At 35.4% G+C, this 20,230-nt stretch overlaps 1 protein-coding gene across 1 annotated transcript in view; it reads left to right on the top strand.

Annotated features, from left to right (window-relative positions):
- The window catches only part of Pkn (serine/threonine-protein kinase N), a 99,884-nt gene that overhangs the window by 64,416 nt on the left and 15,238 nt on the right, over nt 1-20,230 (top strand). The window contains exons 9-14 of the mRNA XM_089104598.1: nt 845-980; nt 4,501-4,763; nt 6,431-6,616; nt 10,487-10,675; nt 12,772-12,951; nt 18,650-18,801. Coding sequence (XP_088960724.1) covers nt 845-980; nt 4,501-4,763; nt 6,431-6,616; nt 10,487-10,675; nt 12,772-12,951; nt 18,650-18,801 — 1,106 coding nt within the window. The remainder of the gene's footprint in view (nt 1-844; nt 981-4,500; nt 4,764-6,430; nt 6,617-10,486; nt 10,676-12,771; nt 12,952-18,649; nt 18,802-20,230) is intronic.

Raw genomic sequence — 20,230 nt, 5'->3', positions numbered from 1 at the left:
GTTCACTCCTTCTCCCCCACCTTCTAAGTGTAGTGAACGTTTTTGAAAAAAAATCCGTTTTTTAAGTTCTTGCCAAGTTTTGCATGCTTAACTGCAACAATGTTATAAAATACTGCGTCAATATAAAATTGGTATAATAGCTTGGCTAATTTTCTTTTGGACAATATAGTACTAGTCAAAAAGCCTCTTGGCTAGAAAATCCACTTCGCAGACTTCTAGTTGGCTTTCTTTATTTGTTGGGGACGTTGGTCCTCGCAAATATGACCTCGGTTTATTCTGCCCTCTTCACTTGCTACCGTAGGCAGCTCGGGTCTTCAGCCTTTACATGCTTATTATTATGACTTCACGTTTTTTCTTAATTTAAATTTTCCAGATTTTTCTAGTTTATTTTGCTTCCATCGGACTTAACTTCATCGAGTACACTTTCATCAAGAGTTTTTTTTACGCGTTTTTAAGGGTTTTTTACTCTTTAACTACCTAGTTAGTCTCGGGCCTTTTGAATTTCCAAAAGTAATTTATGGGTTAAATTTGAATGTCGTCTAATTAATTTCGTTTCACACTCCTTCTGAATTTATATTATATGTTATATATGAAATGAACTATAAATATATATATATATATATATATATATATATATATATATATATATATATATATATATATATATATATATATATATATATATATATATATATATATATATATATATATATATATATATATATATATATATATATATATATATATATATATATATATATATATATGCGTGGGTGTGTGTATTATAAAATTGGTCGAACATCCAAAGTGCTTTAGTCTGAATTAATATCCTTCTTCGTTTTAGATTAAGTTCCTAAATCCGATGATCTCGCGTATACCAAATATTCGACGTGGAAATAAAGTATTCAAAGGTCGTAAAAATGAAAAGCCAGACAAATGGCATAAGCGACTTAAAAGTGGTGATGATTCAAGAGTCGTTAGTAAGTGCATATTTGATTAGCTTAAGGTGGTAAAAAAGGGAGATAGGACTCCTAACTAGCATTTTCCAAAAGATCACATTTCGGACCAATTGTATAAGTAAAGTAAGTAAGTAAGTTTATTTGTAAAAGCAAAAAAAAAGTAAGTATGATGGTACTAGACCCTTAAGGTCCAAACGGGCGAGGCTGATCTCCGTTTCGTTGCCCTTTAGCCAGGAAGTGCAATGGGGGGCTGGGGGCCAGCCATCCTGTGCTTTCGCACACCCTTCCTGCTTACCTTCCCCAGATTTTTCCAGGTACCCATTTAGAGTTGGGTCGACTCTGGCTAAGCTTACAGAGTCACACCACTGACCCGCGGTCTCAAACCCAAATAACGGCCACGCCAGGGATCTAACCCGTGCACCTTGGACATAGAATTTTCAAACCAGCGCACGTCCACTTAGCCAGGACGGTTTATTTGTAACCCGCAATATAAAATAAATGCGGAGTAAAAAAATAAAAAACAAAATAATATAATCCACAAGGAAATAATAAGGAAAACACAACATAAATAACGTAACAATAACGTTTTGTCTGTCAGTTCATTCCCTCTCCTTCTTTCAAATTTTAAAAGGTCTCTCTAATCCTCACCTATAGATCTGGACTACCAATATCCATGATAGTATTATTTTTGAAGTGGATTTTATGTGTCTACAGTTGTAGGTGATATGTTTGAGTTATAAGGACAGTGAGATGGGATCGAAATAACCAAGACACGTGACTAGTTGATCCTGAACCGCTTTGAATATCATGTTCATTCTTTTCTTATTAGTCAAGAGTGTATTTATTGGCCTATTTAACATGAACGGGAAAATTTTACTAATATAACACAATTACAACAAAATCTCTACCCCAGCATACGGAGAGTGAAGTTCGGTGAGGAGCCTACTACATAAACGAAGATTTAAGATCTTCGGACAAAGAAAAAGATTAAACGGGGAGAAATGAAGGCCCTGCGCGATTTTTTGTGTGGTTCTTAACCCCCGTGTTCATATCTCTCTCATATCCTCTGTGAGGAATATTTTGTTGAGTACACTAAAATCTTTTCCCATAAATACAATGTTTTTTTTTTATTTATGTTATTATATTCAACATTTTGCCAATTATTGGATTTTGTTCCAAGTTTGTTTGTCTCTATTTGATTTAATTTGTATATCTATGTCACATTACTTTCTAATTCTATGACAAAACGATTTTTTGTTAAGATTTAACCGGTGAATCTTTCAGGTGCCAATATCGTTAACCATTGCACGAAAGTAAGAAAAAACTCTGTCCTCCTATCTCTTAGCCTAATCAAATTTAAAACGGGATTTTACAATTAGTGTACCAGCGCCAGTGTCACGAGTGCGAATGCCGTTGTTTAAGGAGAATCAAATCTAAAGAATTACTATTTTTTTTATATTACTTACTTGTTATAAAGCAGGACAATGCTGCTTACAACCCCCGGTTCTCTTATGGCTCTTTCAATTTGAATCTAAAACCCTTTTAAGGATATAAATCATTTTGTATTTGTTAATGACTCGTAGTAATATAATAACCCATATTCAAGAATTCAAGTCAGGGTTTACTGTTCAAAGGAATTTTTATTTCTTTTAAAAACGCCACATGGCTGTACAACTTAAACAACGGCTATTTTTTAATAGAAAGTTAAATGAAAAGGTCACTGGTCTGGTCACAAAGTGGGTAAATGAAACTACAAAAAAAGCTAATATACTTATATGTACTACTAGAAAAATTAATTTGGGCTTGTATAGGTTGGCCAAAAATTAAGGAATAAGTTTTGCACTAGTGACAGTGTTTATGGTATTTGGATTTTCCTTTCCGACTAATGCATGATGTAATGCTCTGCATAGATTGTCTTTGTAAAAACAAAATGATACGATTTTTTTAAACAATTTAACATAATTTTTTTTAAATGTTTAATATTCTTTGTAATGCCAGCAACTGAAGCTATCTCCCTCTTTAATCCTGTGTGCTGATGAAGTTCAATCTTCTATATATAAAATATTTGATGCATTTCGGAATCTTAGAAATAACCCTTATCTTAGGTAAACCAGTTTTTAGAATATTTTTAGGCGAAATAAAATACTTCCTCCGTAAATGCAAAATAATGAGTTTTAGGAAACGTTTACAAAAAAGTCGGCCATGGAAATACGAAAGGTGTTTAGTGACATCAGTCAATAATGAGGTATATACCACTTCTATTAAAATCAGGCACGCCCGATCGATTGATTCAATCAGAATGCGCCTATCCCCTTTCGTTCCTGAGATATTCTTGGTTTTTTAATCCACTCAAAACACGCTATAACCAAACTTCGACCAGCTTTGCAGGCCAAAAAGCGTTAAGGCCATGACTCTTCCACAGCCACGAAGATTGTCACATAAGGCTCACCATGAGATGGCCAGAAAAGCACGATTTGTGTTTGAAAGAGGGCATATTTTCCAAAACAGTTTTTTGCTTCTCCTGAACATTTGAAAATGTCACTTAACCCCTTTCGTATTTCTGCAACAAAGTATATAAATGATAGGCAGTATGGTCGTTCCCTATCTCACCCATTATAAAAACCCGGACCGAGGTGCGATTGCTCCAGAGAACGTATAAACATAAGCGACATTAGATATTTTCACGGGTTGATACGTCAGATATCTCTTGAACGCGAAACTTGGCTTCAACGTTGGAACACTAAATTTTTAAGAAATTAATTTTAAATTAATTTATTCCAATACATATATGAAAATCGGTAATTAGTAGTGCAATGTTATTATTAGATGTTTTAGGAATTAAAAGTAGGTTTCTAAGTCTGAAGTTGGTTTCAAAGGCATTTTGAGAAAGTTTCTGCCAAAATACGTGTTCCAGGGTAATTGGACCGCGGATGGCAGATCAAAAGAGAGGAGTTGTTTGTTCGCGCTAATGCAAGAATAAGTGGGAGGAGCTGTTTGTTCGCACCGAGAATGAAGAGCCAGAAATTATCTGCGGTAAACTTGCTGCTATATCTTTATACTGTGTTCTGCAGCCAAAGTGTAGAAGGTTTTTAGGAGTGGGCACATTTAAAAAAAGGCAAATTAAACGGGAATATATACCATTACTGGTAACTTCATAAAAATACTGAAGTTTTGGAGGAGCGAAGTGTGGTATGGGGCTGAAACACCCCTTGCATATTGTTTTTTTTTCTCCAGTTTCTGACGGAAGCCTTGTTCAGGAATGCATTTTTTTCTATGTTTGTCGTGTTTGCCCTGCTTTAAAAGAATGGTGGGTTGGACATTAGTTTGGATATTTAATATGTAACGCTTGCCCTTTCTCTAGCCAACGCCAGTATTGTCGTGAAAAATCGAGCTAGTGAACAAATCGATGGAATTGATGTATTTTTCTTAAAATTTCTCGTCCATGTCCCTTAACCCTTTTATATCCTTACGAACTATTATTTTTTAAATGAAGTTGGTGCGACTCGTACTCTTAAGAAATACATTGACTCCTCTTTTTAAGATGTTCCCCCTTCTCGGCCAATATCAAGTCGCACAAGTATCGAGTTGTCAAGTGCAACTTCAGATGAAGAAATATCCGAAGTGCCCGGAGAAAGAAAGGAGGCGATGGATCCAGGACTATCTGTCTCGCGTCCTTTAGGAGTAGAGGCCACAACCCCTTACCCTAATACTTACCCTGCTGCTCAATTAGCTAGAGGAATGGAAGTATTGGAACAACGAATTCAGGCTCTGTCGATACCAGGATCAACATATGGAATCCCTGAAGTAAGTTTAACTAACTAAATTTAGGCTTAAAAGGAAACCGCCTTGCGGAGTCTCTCTCTCTCTCTCTCTCTCTCTCTCTCTCTCTCTCTCTCTCTCTCTCTCTCTCTCTCTCTCAAGACAATGATGTGCTTTAGCCAATTGGACTAGGATACATATTATAGTGCTTTAGCTGTTTGGACTAAGATAATATTGAGCTTCAGCCAATTAAACTAAGACAATATTGTACTGAGTAAGACAATATTGTGCTTTAGCCATTTGGACTGCAATAATATTGTGAGCCAATTGAACTATTACGATATTGTGCTTTAGCCAATTGGAGGTAGACAATATTGTGCCTTGGGCAATTGGATTAGGATAATATTGGGCTTTGTTATAGTTGAGCCAAGATAGTATTGTGCTGAAGTAAGATAATGTTGCGCTTTAGCCAATTGGACTGAGACACTACTGTGCTTTAGTTAATTCGACTAAGACAGCATTATGCTTTAGCCAACTGAACTAAGGCAATATTGTGGCGTAGCAAATTGGACTAAGACAATATTGTGCCTTCAGCAATTGGACAAAGGTAATATTGGGCTTTAGCTATTTTACTAAGATAGTATTTTGCTGAAGTAAAATAATGTTGCGCTTTTGCCAATTGGACTGAGACACTATTGAGTTTTAGCCAATTGGACTAAGACAGTATTATGCTTCATCCAATTGAACTAAGACAATATTGTACCGTAGCAAATTGGACTAAGACAATATTGTGCTTTAGGCAATTGGACTAAGATAATATTGGGCTTTAGCTAGTTGAACTAAGATAGAATCGTGCTGAAGTAAGACAATGTTGCGCTTTAGCCAATTCGACTGAGACATTATTGTGCTCCAATTGGACTAAGACAGTATTATGCTTTAGCCAGTTGAACTAAGACAATATTGTGCCGTAGCAAATTGGACTAAGACAAAATTGTGCCTTAGCCAGTTGAACTAAGACAATGTTGTACCGTAGCAAATTGGACTAAGACAATATTGTGTTTTAGCCAGTTGGACTAAGACAATATTGCGCTTTACTTAAACTACTAACATTATTGTAGCGCGAAACGACCTCAGGCCAATACCTTTGTGCAAGCTTCTCCTTTACCCCACACTGTATATGGTGTTAGCCAGTCCATAGTTAAGTCAAAACTAGGAACACATTTTGTTTTTGAATTTCATCTGTTGTCTGTTTTCTGAAATAATAATCGAGCCGGGATCATGAGGTTCATGCAGCTTTTCTGATACGAATAGACGCCGACAATTCGAGAAGCGAGCTGATACGTTTAGCTGGTTAGACAGTAGCAAACGAAAATCAACACATAGTTCAATTATACTAACAGAACGGGCAGTTTATACAGGTGTACGTCGCTTCAAGTTCATGTAAACCATGAATAGTGTGAACAAATAAGAGATAGCCCAAGAATATGGGTGCAGTAAACAGGAAAAAAAAGTTCTTGACCTCAAATGAGTAATTACAAAGCCGACGTAGCAGTAGATTTCCTGCGAGGTTCACTAACCGCAAAAAACAGCGAGTGTGAGCATTGTCAAGCAAGTGCTTATTAAAGATGGACCAGCGGTAACTCTTTCCAGTATCAGGTTAATCCTTCATATGTCTTAAAATGACCAGTATTGTACGTTTTCTTTCTTTTCAGCCAATTGCTCCAAGACCTCAACCTCAGCCAGCTCCACGAAGCTATCATCAACCCCTTCAGGATAGGCCATCTGGACCTGTTGTTGGTGGTATTAGAGTACTTCCACCTGTAGTACCTCCCACTTTTAACCCAAGACCTTCTCAGTCTCAGTTGCCTCCACCACCAGATATTGTACAAACACCTTCAGTAAGGTTTTTTTTTTCATACCCATGGGTATTGTTGTTTATTCCAGTGTGTTGTTTTCAAGGTGTCGTTGGTGTTTTCAAAGAATTTTATTTTTCTTAATCTGTTATGGGGTTGAGTAAAGAGTCATTCAAAAGTATTATGAATCATCTCTTCACTTATCTCATTTGTTTTGGTCCTTAAAGTTAATCACTACCTCCTCCATCTGTAAAAATATAAATCGTAAAAATACATTAAGAATAAAATAAAGTTATTTTCTATCTGGTAGTGATAAATCATAAAATAATATCTAAATATTTTGCAATGAGTATATTTGGTCAATAAAATCTCTCTTCAAGCCCACTTAGATTCAGTTTTTACATACTTTTGCTTCACATCATGCTACTCTTGTTGAGAAAATTTAAGAATTAGGATGACTGTCTAAAATTGAGTCATCCATTTAGGTTGTGAAACAAAACTGATGATGAAGGTGTGGCGTGTCGATTCATGGGAAAATTATTTTCGGAATAGTGCATTGCTGTGCAAAAAGTACTTGTAACAGCATAGAGGATAAAGCTGCACCTCGAAACTCTAGGTACTATGGCCTGTCGCAAGGCACTCAGGGGGTGTTAATTCTCTTGTTGAAAATAGCCGAGAAACTGGCACGGCTTTGCACTGAGAAGATTACGTTTACCTCTTGGGGCTTTGTGCTTCGAGGAGTTGGTATTTTTTTTTCTTCTGTTTTTTAGTTAATAACGAAAACTAATAACACGGAATTCAGGTTTTTTTTTTTTTTTGATTTTTTTTTTTTTTTTTTGTGGGGGTGAATCAAATTGAGGCTTTATTAGGTAAATTCGCCTGTGCTTTTTTACTTCTTCTGGCAGCTCCAGTCTCCATTGATGGTTTCAAAGCTCAATAAGTAAATCAGGCACATTTAAAGTAACTTTTTCACCTTTAAGTCAAACCCGGTGAATTAAAAGCTGTTTTCAATCGGATGTCTTTGCCTTAAAAAAGGCCGTAGTGAAGACAGAGCTTTATCTATAGTCAGGGCTAAAAGAAGTAGTAATTACTAGAATTGGAACCTGTCCCGAGTTGGTCGAAAATCTCTTGGTGATGACCGTGACAACTCTTAATCCTCCTTCTCACGGCAGTGACTTGAAGCCGACATACTTTGTCAAAGTACTGTCCTTGAGGCCAGGATTGCCAACTGGACACATTTAAACCTTCCCATGTTCCGGGACCAAATGACATAAAAGGGAAAAGAAGTAACACATTTTAGAAATTTAACGAAACATTTCCCAACTGGATGTATATTTTGGTAAAAAAAAAACGAAACACGTCAAATTTCACCATTTTTTTCTGAGCATCCAGGTTTCGCCAAAAATGTTGCGATAAATTATTCTCTCCAAAATCAGGGATTTACATATTTACGTAATTTTCGTGATTTCAGACTAAGTTTTTCTATATGAATGTTTTATGTTGATTTTTTTTTTTTGTTATATTTGATTTCAAATGACGGCTTGGAAAGAGGTCTACAAAACGTCTTTTGGTCAATAATACAACTGGTTAAAAAAAAAATAACCTCTAGTACTTGAGATATCAAGATGGGCACATTTTAGCTGAAAAGGACACATTTTTGGATGATATTCATATATCAATTAGTTGGCAACCCTGTTTGATGTAGTTGAGTGGATTACTGGAAAGTATCCCTAAAAATTGCTTGGGGGGAATTAACTTGTAAATAACAGCAGTATCTTCACCAAGATGTTGTGAAGCTCATAGAAGATCATAAAAATTCTTCAAGTTTATAGCATACATTAATTCATGAATCTTTCACATGGCAAAATAAGGCTGCTAAAGCCAAGGCCATACCCAAAAATTTTTTTTCGGAGTCGGTTTTACTCATAGATTTTTTTTGGGGGGGGGGGGTACACAAAAAAAAAATTAAAAAAAAGCATACAAAATTTTTTTATATCCATTTTTGTTACGTTTTTGCGAGTCAAAAAAACATTTAAAGAGGGGTTCAAACCCCCCTAACCCCCCCCCCTCTGGACGGCCTTGGCTAAAGCTTGTCTTAGCCTTGCTAAAATTTGCCTGGCTCAAAATGAATTTATTCAAAGCCTTTTGCTTATGACATAAAGTTTATAGTTATAGTTCAAAACTAAAATTTGTCCATAGTGTTCTAAAAAGGCTACAAAAATTGGTCAGTATATTCATTAAAGTAGTCTTAAAAATACCGTAAAATCTGCATGGCTAAAAATGAATCCACTTTCAAGCTTGGCTTAGAAATGCATCTAGACACAACCACCTTAACCTAAAAAAAAATGTTGTTTTTTGCCAGTTTTTACTAATGCCTGTAAAGTGTTGTTTCAGTAGTGTTGCCAAATTTCAACTATTGTTACGAAAAGCTATGAGATGTGACCATACCATGGTTGGCGGTTCTCTTCTTGAGTTTGGTCCATGGAAAGATATTTTTATTAGATCAAATGACGCGAGTACAAAAGAATAATAACGAACTTGTGATGTTTATGATTGCCAATTTAACTTTTAATACAATCAACAAGCTGACAGATTTGATAATTAGAAAATTTGATTTGTAAAATGCTATCTGAATAATTCTATTGAAGCTTTCATATTTATTGACCTAGCAGCGAATCCAATTAATATAATCTTTACGGCAGCTCTCGTAAATTCCATCAAAATCCTCTTAGTCGTCCTCGTATTTTTTTTTCGTGATCGAATAGCGAGCAAGTCTTCTATTTTTACTATGCTTTCTCTGTTTCTACTTCCTTTTAACTCTATTTTTGTTTGATTAGTTTTTTACTGTATTCTATTATGTATTCTCTGTGCTGTCCTTTCTTTTTGCTTTTTTCTGTATCGTGTAATTTAGTGTATTGCTTAATGTGTCTGTGGTATACTATCTGTGGTATCCTGAAATCATTTATTTCCTTGCATACTTATAAAACAGACGTATTTCTGTATCAGCGCCATCTATGCACGGAGTAAAGGAACATAGATGGTACAAAATAGAAAGATTAGTTATTGTCCTTATAGTGTATCACATCGCAATCTTGCGTACTACTTTAGTTTATTGCTTAATGTGCCTGGGGTATACTATCTTTTAATTGTTAGGCCCCCAACAAGGTAAGCTTCTTGGGCTAAACAAGCGTTAGCTTGGCTTGGAGTAAAATTTCTAGAGTAAAAAAAAATTGAATGTTTTGGCTGTGGTTTTGCAGAAGAGAAAAAAACTGAAAAATTTTTTTTTGCTACCATTTTTTTACCATTTTTATGTATTAAAAAGGTTGTTTTATACAAGAACGACGTTCTAGAAATTATCAATGATAATTTTATTAAAATCATTCCCAACTTATTCTTGTGAAAAAAAAAAGTTTTTTAAAAAAATTCTGAATATCTTGAGAACCCAAAAAGATGTGAGAAAACAGACTAAACCAATCAATGAACTTGCTTTGTTTGAGAGGTCGGCCTGAAAATTAATTTTAGATAGTGTGACAATGATTTTGGACAAGAAATGTCACATAACGCTCTTGCAATTACCACAGCCAATTTCCTCTCGTTTATTTATGTCTAAATGCGCAACCACTGTCATTGACAAGATAGGCTAATTCAAATGTTCTCTGCAAAGAATGTGGCATCCCTTCATAAGAAGGTATTTTGTTGAAAGCAATATTTGAATTAGATGACAGTGACATTATGATTTTCGTGATTTAAGACATTTATGTAGTGACAATAACAGTGACTTTATTCTTGACTTCTGTTTGCTGCCATTGTTTCAGGTTTGAGTCTGTTCTTTCTAATGGGATTTTTCATAATTGTATTTTACGTAAATTCCAAGAATTGTTTCTCTTTTTAAGTTTGGCTTGTTTTCCCTTTCAGGTATACTTGCCTGAGCACACTCGACACCCTCTTGCACCCCCAAGGGGGCACCATGTATCTGGTCATGATTTGCGGTCCAGCTTTGTCAGTGATGTGAGATTGCAGCGTCCACCCAAACCAGAATTTGCAGGAATGGCTTTAGATCAGTTTAGGTTCATTAGCGTCCTTGGTCGGGGTCATTTCGGCAAAGTAAGTTTAATTCCTGCTTACCGAAGAAAAATATGCGGTCTACATGCAAGAGAGTAATCTTAAGAATTGCTTAGACCTAGTCAGGGATCTTTTACCCTAGGGAGTCAGGGGTCAAGGGAGTAATCTTGAAATTGTTTGGACCTAGTCAGGGAGGTTTAGTTTCCCCTGTGAAAGTCACTTTTATTTTGTGGATAATATTATCAGTACTTTGGCGAAATCATTTTATGACATGCCCAAAAATGAAAAAAGACTTAAAAATTGCCCTTCTAACTAGTTTGAGCAGTAAACTTATATATTATCTTAACGATTTTATGAGGATCATCCTTATGCATACTTGCATCCTTACTGAAAATCCCTCAATCCTGTCTCCTCCTAAAGGCTTGGGTTATGCAACCAGTGGATGATCACATATTATCAAAGGATAGCATGCTATATCAGAAGAATATGATGTCTTTTTATGCTCTTTCCAAATATAATAATTGTTTTACCCAGGAACTTAATTTGAAACCCTTTATTTCCCCTTAAAGATAAGACCTTTTTCTCTTATTTCTGGCCATAGAAAAGTGTAAAAATATTGGTTAAAACATAGGCTACTATTTGATTGTAATTATGGTAAATGGTAAAAATTTTACAATTTGACAATGGTAGATGGTAATATTGTAGTGGCACTTAGCTGCTGGAAGCATAGTTTGTCCTTGTTAAAGTTTTTTCTGATTCAGTCAGTGAAGTTTGTTTAAGTTTTTTCAGAGACAGACAAATGTTATAGACACCAATGATACACGTCAAAACCGTATTTGCTCCCCCCCCCCCCAATATATTCACATCTTTTTTTCTTTCTTAAAAGAGAAATGTGAATTTTTCTCCTGCTTTCCCTTATGATTATAATTATCAATATTATAATTATATCAATTAATATATAATATCAATTAATAATATTATAGCTAACAATATAATTATCAAACAAAAGTTTAGGGTAAAAACAACTTTTAAAATAATGCAAAATTGAAAAAAAAATAACGCTGTATTTCGGAGTAAAATCAGGAGGATTGGAGTGTCGAATACAATATTTTGTATCCACTTCCCCCTTCCCCTGGCAGAACCACTGAAGTTTTAATACTCAGAATAGATATTACTCTTTTACAGAAACAATGTCTCAAACATAACTTGCAATCACTGCATTAAACTTGCAATGGCAGGACATATTAATTTTTGTCTTCTTGGTTTGTTGAGTTTTTGTCAGGGTTTGAAGAAAACTAAACAAAACTTCTGGCAGATGAACCATGCCACGATGAGAAGGAGTTGCAGCAAATGTTTACTGCAACTCCGAGTAATTACTAAAATTTTGTCCTATTTTACAGATTTTATGCCTTTACTTTACTGCTGATGTCATATTTATTTTTGTCTTTATTCTATAATCCCTTTTTTAGTTTGAGGGTAATTAGGGATACCATACTGAACTCGTATTGAGCTAAATTACAAACCATGATTGTCATTTCTAGAAGAAGTATTTTTAAATTCTTCCATGGGCTTCTTCATCCCCTGCAGCACACGGATTCCATTTTCTTCTTTTTAAATGTCTTCCTTTTAACTATTTTCTTAAGACTACATAGATATAAAATCAAAGGGTTTTTGGTAATGAAGTCGCAATGCATATAAAGAAAGTTGTTCCCCAAGTTTCACTAGAGCAAAAAGTGTTTAATATTGTTCATATTTAGCAATGTGATAGAGGGATAAAGAAGATGGTGTGTTTGTTTGACTTTGAAATCTATGTTAGTTTCTCTAAATTGACGCTTTACTTAATTTCTGAATTGAAAATGACCAAAAGGTGACATTTATTCCAAGAAATTCTATATTTTACCCAAAAGTTTAAAAATCGAAGATAAAAATTATCAATATAACATTAATGAAACGGCATGCTAGCAACCCTGGTTTGATCTTGGTATAGGGACGTTCGAAAATGAACATTTTAAGTTGTCAGTTCTGCACAACACCCATTCTTAGACAATCTTGTTTTGCCATTGAAATACGGTATAATGATAACACTGGTTTTATCTTGGTATAAACCTGAAATTTTATTATTATTATTATTATTTTAGGTAATATTAGCTCAGTATTTAAATACACGGGAATATTTCGCCATTAAAGCATTAAAGAAAGGTGATATAATAGCTCGAGATGAAGTGGAATCCCTACTTGCCGAAAAACGAATATTCGAAGTAGCCAATTCTACACGACATCCCTTCTTAGTCAACCTTTTCGCGTGCTTCCAGACAGAGGTATGTATATCATTCGTTATGGAAAAAAAATTTATATTGCGCTGTTGATTTTATATTATATTTATTCCTAATTTCAGCTAAAACTGTAGAAGATTGGAAATCAGTCCAAAGTAATGCAATGCATAATGCAGTCTGTAGGATGTTAGGACGCAATATTGTAGAAATCTTTGTTTGTTTTTTTTTCTTTGTACTAGACGTATTAGAGGAAAAAAATTGTTACTGACAAAAATAAGTTGCTCCTTAGATATCACACCTTAGGACCTACATTCACGCAGACGGGCATATTACATGCTTCTCCTCCCCCCCCCCCCCCCTCTTCTCGAGATTTTGCAATTTATTATTTTGTCAAAAAATCCTAAATTTTTCATGTAATTTTGCCGTTTTTTATGGTGAAACTTGTCACAACAAATCCGGGCAAAATAACATTTAAAAAACCCTCATTTTAGGCTATATTGAAAGGGGGTTTTAATAAAATCAACATTAAGGGAGCTTTCAATGATTTATCATAGGCAGCGAAATAGCGCTACCTAAGTAAAGAACGATGTTGGCATAATGTTTTTTTTTTTTCATGCCCGGGCACTTCGTATCCAAGGAGTTGTCGTAGAAACTTCGAAAAGGGCTCATTCGATTGAAAATTGGAGTGGCTAGTGCTCTTTTTAATAGTCAAAAGTAATTGGAGGGCACCTAGCCCCACCCCCACCCCCACGCCCATCATTCCCCCAAACACATCCATATATTTTTGTCCATAAACACATCCATAAAATCATATATTTTTGAAGAGGACACTCCCTCACAACCCTCAGGGCAAGGGTTTTAAGTTATGCCTTGGGGGCATTTAAGAACGATGTTTGCACAATGTATCATTTATTATTTTTTTCCTTTGGAGCAGGGCACTTCGTATCAAAGAAGTTGTTATAGAAACTTTGAAAAGGTCTCATTCAATTGGAAATTGGAGTGGCTTGTGCCCTTTTTAATAGTCGAAAGTGATTGGAAGGCGACTAACACCCCTTCCACACCCACCATTTCCCGAAACACATCCAATCAACATTTTGAGATAGCCATTTTGTTCAGCGTAGTTGATTTCCATATAGTAATTATGTTTTTGAGGAGGAAACTCCCCCACAGCCCTCAGGGCAAGGGTTGTCACTTATGAATTTTGAGATATCCATTATGTTCCACGCAGTTCAAAGTTAAGGAAGTTATACTTTTGAGCAGGACACTCCCCCCAGAGTCTTTAGTGCACGGATTATAAGTTATGCCCTGGGGGCGTATAAGGTTTTATTGAAATCTTTGTCGTAGAAACTTGAAAAAGGGCTAATTTGATTGGAAATTCAAAGGGCTAGTGCCCTTTTTAATAGTCAAAAGCGATTTGAGGACAACTAACCCCCCTCTCGCGCCCACCTTTCCCCCAAACACATCCACCCAAATTTTTAGATAGCCATTTTATTCAACGTAGTTGAAAGTTTTGGAAATTAGGTCTTTAAGGATGACAACCCCTCCCCACCACAAACCTCAGGGCAAGGGTTGTAAGTTATGCCTTGAGGGCATATAAGGTTTTTATTGAAAACGTTGTCGTAGAAAATTCAAAAGGGCCCATTCAATTGGAAATTGAAAGGGCTAGTGCCATTTTTAATAGTTGAAAGTGATTGGATAGTGACTAACGCCCCTCTCACGCCCACTATTTTCCCAAACACGTCCAATCAAATTTTAAGATATCCATTTTGTTTAACGTAGTTGAAAGTTCTGGAAATTATGTATTTAAGGATGACACCCCCCCCAGAGCCCCCAGGGTATAGGTTGTAAGTTATGCCCTGGGGTATATAAGGTTTGTTTAGATAGAGTTGTTGTTAAACTTCAAAAGAGGCTCATTCAATTGGAAATTAAGAGGGCTAGGGCCCTTTTTAATAGTCGAAAGTGATTGGAGGGTAACTACCCCCCCCCCCCCCTCTTACGCCCACCATTCCTACGAACACATCCAATCAAAATTTTCAGAAAGCCATTTTGTTCAACGTAGTAGAAAGTTCTGGAAATTAGATTTTTGAGAATGACCCCCCCCCCAGCCCTCAGGTTAAGGGTTGCAAGTTATGCCCTGGGGGCATATAAGGTTTTTATTGAAAGTGTTGTCGTAGAAACTTCAAAAAGGCTCATTTTATTGGAAATTTGAAAGGGCTAGTGCCATTTACAATAGTTTAAAGTGATTGGAGAGCGACTAATGCTCCTCTCACGCCCACCATTTTCCCAAGCACATCCAATCAAAATTTTGAGATAGCCATTTTGTTTAACGTAGTAGAAAGTTCTGTAAATTAGGTCTTAGAGGATGACAACCACCCTAACAGCGCCTAGGGTAAGGGTTGTAATTTATGCCCTGGGGGATTTGCCCATTATGTTTAAAAACTAAATGTTGCCTTAAGATTAAATCAAATACTCTGTGTAAATGTTAAATCTCTATATGGCATCTCAGCAGTATTCCAAGAACGACTGAGGGTATTATGTTCAAACTTTCGGGGCTACTTCTGCTCTTGAAATTTAACCAAATCAAAGTAGTGTAAGTGTATCCAAGCTATCAAAGAAAGTAAACAGATTTTTTTGCGAATGGTATCAAGTTTTCCATTTCAGGTTAACTAAAACTAAATTAAACACTACTATTTGTGTCCAGATTTTTAAAAGGGTGTATGTTGTTAAAAATTGCTTAAAATTTTCTCCAGCATACAAATAGCAGGCCAAACTATAAAGTCAACAAAACGAACAGAAATTAATTAAAAAAACTTTTTCCACAAAATAAGTTTTTCAAAGAAATGTTAAGAACTCCATTAAACAAAAAATGAGAAAAAATAAAATCAAATAACCTACCAAGCGTGAAACTACCACAAATCAGCATCGATAAATAAATTAAACCCAAAACGAACAGAAATTACAATAAATAACCGAGTCAAACTCAAAACGAGTTTGACTCGGTTGGAGTTTGGAGTTAAAATCAAAACGAAAAAGTTGGGCTCAAAACGCCTATGCCTTCCCAAGGCAAGAACAAAATTTGCCTTTTACTGAAAAAAATATAAGTGTTTCTACTTTTATAACTTTAATAGATCAAATCATATTAATATTTTGATTACTAAACATCAGTATATGTATATTAAACTGGCAATGCACATTCATTTGTAATTTTTTCAGTAAAGTGCAAATTCTGTTCTGGTCTGGGGAAGGCATAAGTGTTTTACGCCCAACTTATGTTAATTTCTGCTTGTTTTGAGTTTGACTCGGTTATTTATTGTAATTTCTGTTCGTTTTGGGTTTCATTTATTTATCGATGCTGATTTGTGGTAGTTTCACGCTTGGTAAATTATTTGATTTTATTTTTGCTCATTTTTTGTTTAATGGAGTTCTTTACTTTTCTTTGAAAAACTTAGTTCGTGGGAAAAGTTTTTTTTAATTAATCAAACAGTTCGTGGTAACGAATTGTAAGTAAGGAGCGACCTGGCTCAATAGTAACCGAAAGTCCAAAATAAAAGTTTAGATATCAGTAGATATATCAAAAGAAGCAGCTTTTTATGCTTATTTCAAATATATAAGTTTCATCAAGTTTAGTCTAGTCCATTAAAAGTTACGCGAGAAAATTTGCTTTATTTTCAAAAAAAGGGGGAAACAACCCCTAAAAGTCATAGAACTCCAAATGAAAATCACACCATCAGATTCTGCGTCTCAGAGAACCCTACTATAGAAGTTTCAAGCTCCTATCTGCAAAAATGTGGAATTCTGTATTTTTTGCCAGAAGAAAAATCACGGATGTTTTTTTTTTTGTTTTTTTTTTTCAGGGGTCATCGTATGGATCCAGTAGTCCTAGAATATCGTGACAGGACTCATTCGAACGGAAATTAAAAGTTCTAGTTCCCTTTTTAAGTGACCAAAAAAAATTGTAGGGCAACTTGGCCCCCTGCCAGGCTTATTTCTCTCCTAAAGTCACCTAATCTAAATTTTGAGATAACTATTTTCCTCAGTATAGTCTAAAATCTAATAAATATGTCTTTGAGGATGACTTAATGCCCCAGAGTTCCCAAGGGAAGGGCTGCAAGTTACAAGCTTTTCCCAGTCGTTACGTATAGTACTGGTTATTGGGACGTCTACAGACGTTTTCAGGAGAAATTTTTTCTAGTGTGGGGTCGGGGTCGGAGTAAGGGTTACGGGGGAGGATTTGTATATGGAGGATATTTATCGGGGGGTAGGAACATTTTCATAAAGAGGGCGTCAGATCTCGCAGCATTTTTTTAAAAACGATCAGAAATTGTATAAAAAACAAGTTTTTTTCGGCTGAAAATAAGAAACAGCATTAAAACTTAAAATGAATAGAAATTGTTCAGTGTACGGGAGGGTTCGCCCCCTAGTCAATACCACGCTCTTTACGCCACAGTTTTTTAGTAATTTCAAAAGAGCTATCTAATCTAATTAAAAGGCCTTTGTGATTCAGGGGTTTGTGATTCGAACAAACTTCGAACTTTAGCGTAAAGAGCGAGGTATTGACTAGGGAGCGAACCCCCTAATATACGTAATAAAAACATACGAACATAGACATTCGTTACGTAAGTTAATTCGTAAGTTACGTCAGAACAAAATTCCGAGAAAGCCAATTAGCCAAAAAAAGGAAAATTAATATGCGAATTTTGTTTTAATTATCCACGTATGGTGATCAAAAGTCAAAGCTGAGTTTATTCAAACACGTCTAGAAATTAACTAAGAAAATATTTGTTTTAACTGAAAGTAAGGAGTGACAATAAAACTTGAAATGAAAATACATTATTCCGTATATGAAAGGGGATGTCCCTTCCTCAACGCCTCGCTTTTTACGCTAAAGTTTGACTCTGTCTCACAAATTTATTTTTTAAAACAATAAAAAACTTTAGCGTAAAGAGCGAGGCGTGTAGGAGGGGACAGCCCCTTTCATATATGGAATAATTTCTGTTCGTTTTAACGTCGCTCCTTACTTTCAGTAAAAAAACTTGTTTTTTTAGTTAATTTATGGAGTAAGATTCAAACTGCTTAAGCCTCCTCCCTGCTCTCTATTGAAACGTGAGTTTCTGTGGAATAAAAAAGAAACATTTTGCGGGAAGAAATCGTTTCTAGGCTGAGAAAACCTTTGTTTCACTGAGGAGGGATCTATAAATTTAGAGTATATTAATTTATGTAATATTCTTTACCCCTCATCAATTTTTTTTTTTTGAAACGATGTATATATAAAGGGCCAGACATCATAAACATTATTAGGACAGAGGCTGGTTGGTCCACAGTAAGTTTTTCTATCTTTCTTCATTTCGGTAATGTTTAAATGTTCACTTTTGTCGCTCTTAAGTTTGTGTTTAGTATTGGATCCGTGAAACGCCTAGATCCCAGTAATATATAAGTCTACATTGCTAAGTTATTCCCAATATTTTACCGCCTCTTGTCGATTGTTTTTTATTTTTTTCTTCTATTTAGGCTCAAGTTTGTTCTGTTGTGGAGTTTGCTGTGGTTGGAAATTTGACGATTTTTTTTTACGTTGTTTTGTTCTATTAAGGCTCACGTTTGTTTTGTTATGGAGTATGCTGCGGGTGGGGATTTGGTGTTTTATTTTAACTTTTTTTTGTTCTATTTAGGTTCTTGTCTGTTCTTTTATGGAGTATGCTGCGGCTGGAGATTTGGTATTTTTTTAACTTTTTTTTTTACTATTTAGGCTCATGTTTGTTTTGTTATGGAGTATGCTGCGGGTGGGGATTTGATGATGCATATCCATGCAGACGTTTTCAGTGAATTGCGTGCCGTTTTCTATGCTGCCTGTGTTGTTCTTGGACTTCAGTATCTCCACGAAAACAAAATTATTTACAGGTACATTTTATGGTTATGCATATTTTTTTTTCACATTCATTACGTTTTTGTGTTTATAATTTGTATGTTTTTTATGTTTTCACTATTCTTAGTTTATTCAATGCTTCTATCTTTCCTTTCGGTTATGCTTAAATCTTCACTTTTTGCTCTTAAATTTGTGTTTAGTATCGAATCCATGAAAGTTTAGGGGTTCCTGCGGAATTTCCTAAGTTTGCCCTCCCCCCTCTCTATTGACAGAAAGTGGGTATGCCGGGTCGTTTGAGTCACCCATTTGCCAAGACCCTTATAAATGGTGGTTTTGCGAATAATTGCTGTGTCTGCTCTTCTTACTTGCTTGGAAAACAAAAGCTTTCGCCCTAGTGTTTCTAATCTTTTTTTTCTTTTTTTTTTGCCGTTTTATTAACTTGTTTCAAATACTGTTCTGGAATTCGTTTAAATTACATTTATGTATTTTTTTTTCACACTTACGCACAAGGGGTGGAGGGATCCCTAATTCTGAAATAATGGCCTCCTTCCTTCAAAGGTCAGATTTGTTTGGACGTATGTTTGTAGTTTTTTTTAATCGACCCAAAAATGTATATGAATTTTAATAAATACTGCGATCTGGACTATTGAAAGTTTTGTACCATTTTAGACAATATCATAATTGTCTTGTAAAAAGTCCTTCTTCCGAACCTTAATCCCTTTTCGCTTAGTGTAATGTTGGTGTTTAACCACCCCCCTCCCCTCCAATCCTGCAAAGGAATTTCTGCTTGGGCCTTTGTTTAACTTATTCCTCCTGCCTTTTACATTCTTTAATTTGATACGCATGGTAGAAGGCCGTGTTAGGAACTCACCGTGAATCATATATGCCCAAATGGCGCTAAGTGGTCACCCTGAGTGGTGTTTTTACTTTTTGTCATACCTAAACACAGGAGGAGGAGGTGCTCAAAATTGCATCTCTGCCCTATGGCGTGAGATCAACACTTATGACAGACACGGGCGTATCGGGAGGGCCAACGATAAAAAAAAATATATGATAATACTATAAAGTGATTTTTATCAGCTTCTAGATGCCGTAAACTTAATTTATTATAGGGTCAAATATATTAATGGGTCCCGCGCCCTATCTTTTTACGAGTGTTTTCTTGGTCCTAAACTTGGCTTGAGATTCCTACCTCGATAGCTAGTAAGGCCGACTAAATTAGAGGCGTATAACCTGCGGAGTCTTATAGGGGAAGAAGTAGGTTAATTATTGATTATATTCATTGGATCTAAGCATACAAACAGTAATAGGACTTGACTAAAAGGTTACAGGCAAAAGCATCAATAAGTAATTAGTAATAAAGAAATAGTCAAACCAAACATACAACACTTATTATGCCAAAACGATCTAGTTAGTCCATCTTCTGGTTATCATTAAAAAGCTCAAGAACATCGCTTATTTTAA

This window comes from Artemia sp. Qi Xiang Cuo, chromosome 18, assembly GCF_049724085.1.
Source record: "Artemia sp. Qi Xiang Cuo chromosome 18, ASM4972408v1, whole genome shotgun sequence".
In the NCBI taxonomy this organism is placed as follows: Eukaryota; Metazoa; Arthropoda; class Branchiopoda; order Anostraca; family Artemiidae; genus Artemia; species Artemia sp. Qi Xiang Cuo.
The sequence above is the reverse complement of the archived record's forward strand: the minus strand, read 5'-3'. Positions and strand labels throughout refer to the sequence as shown.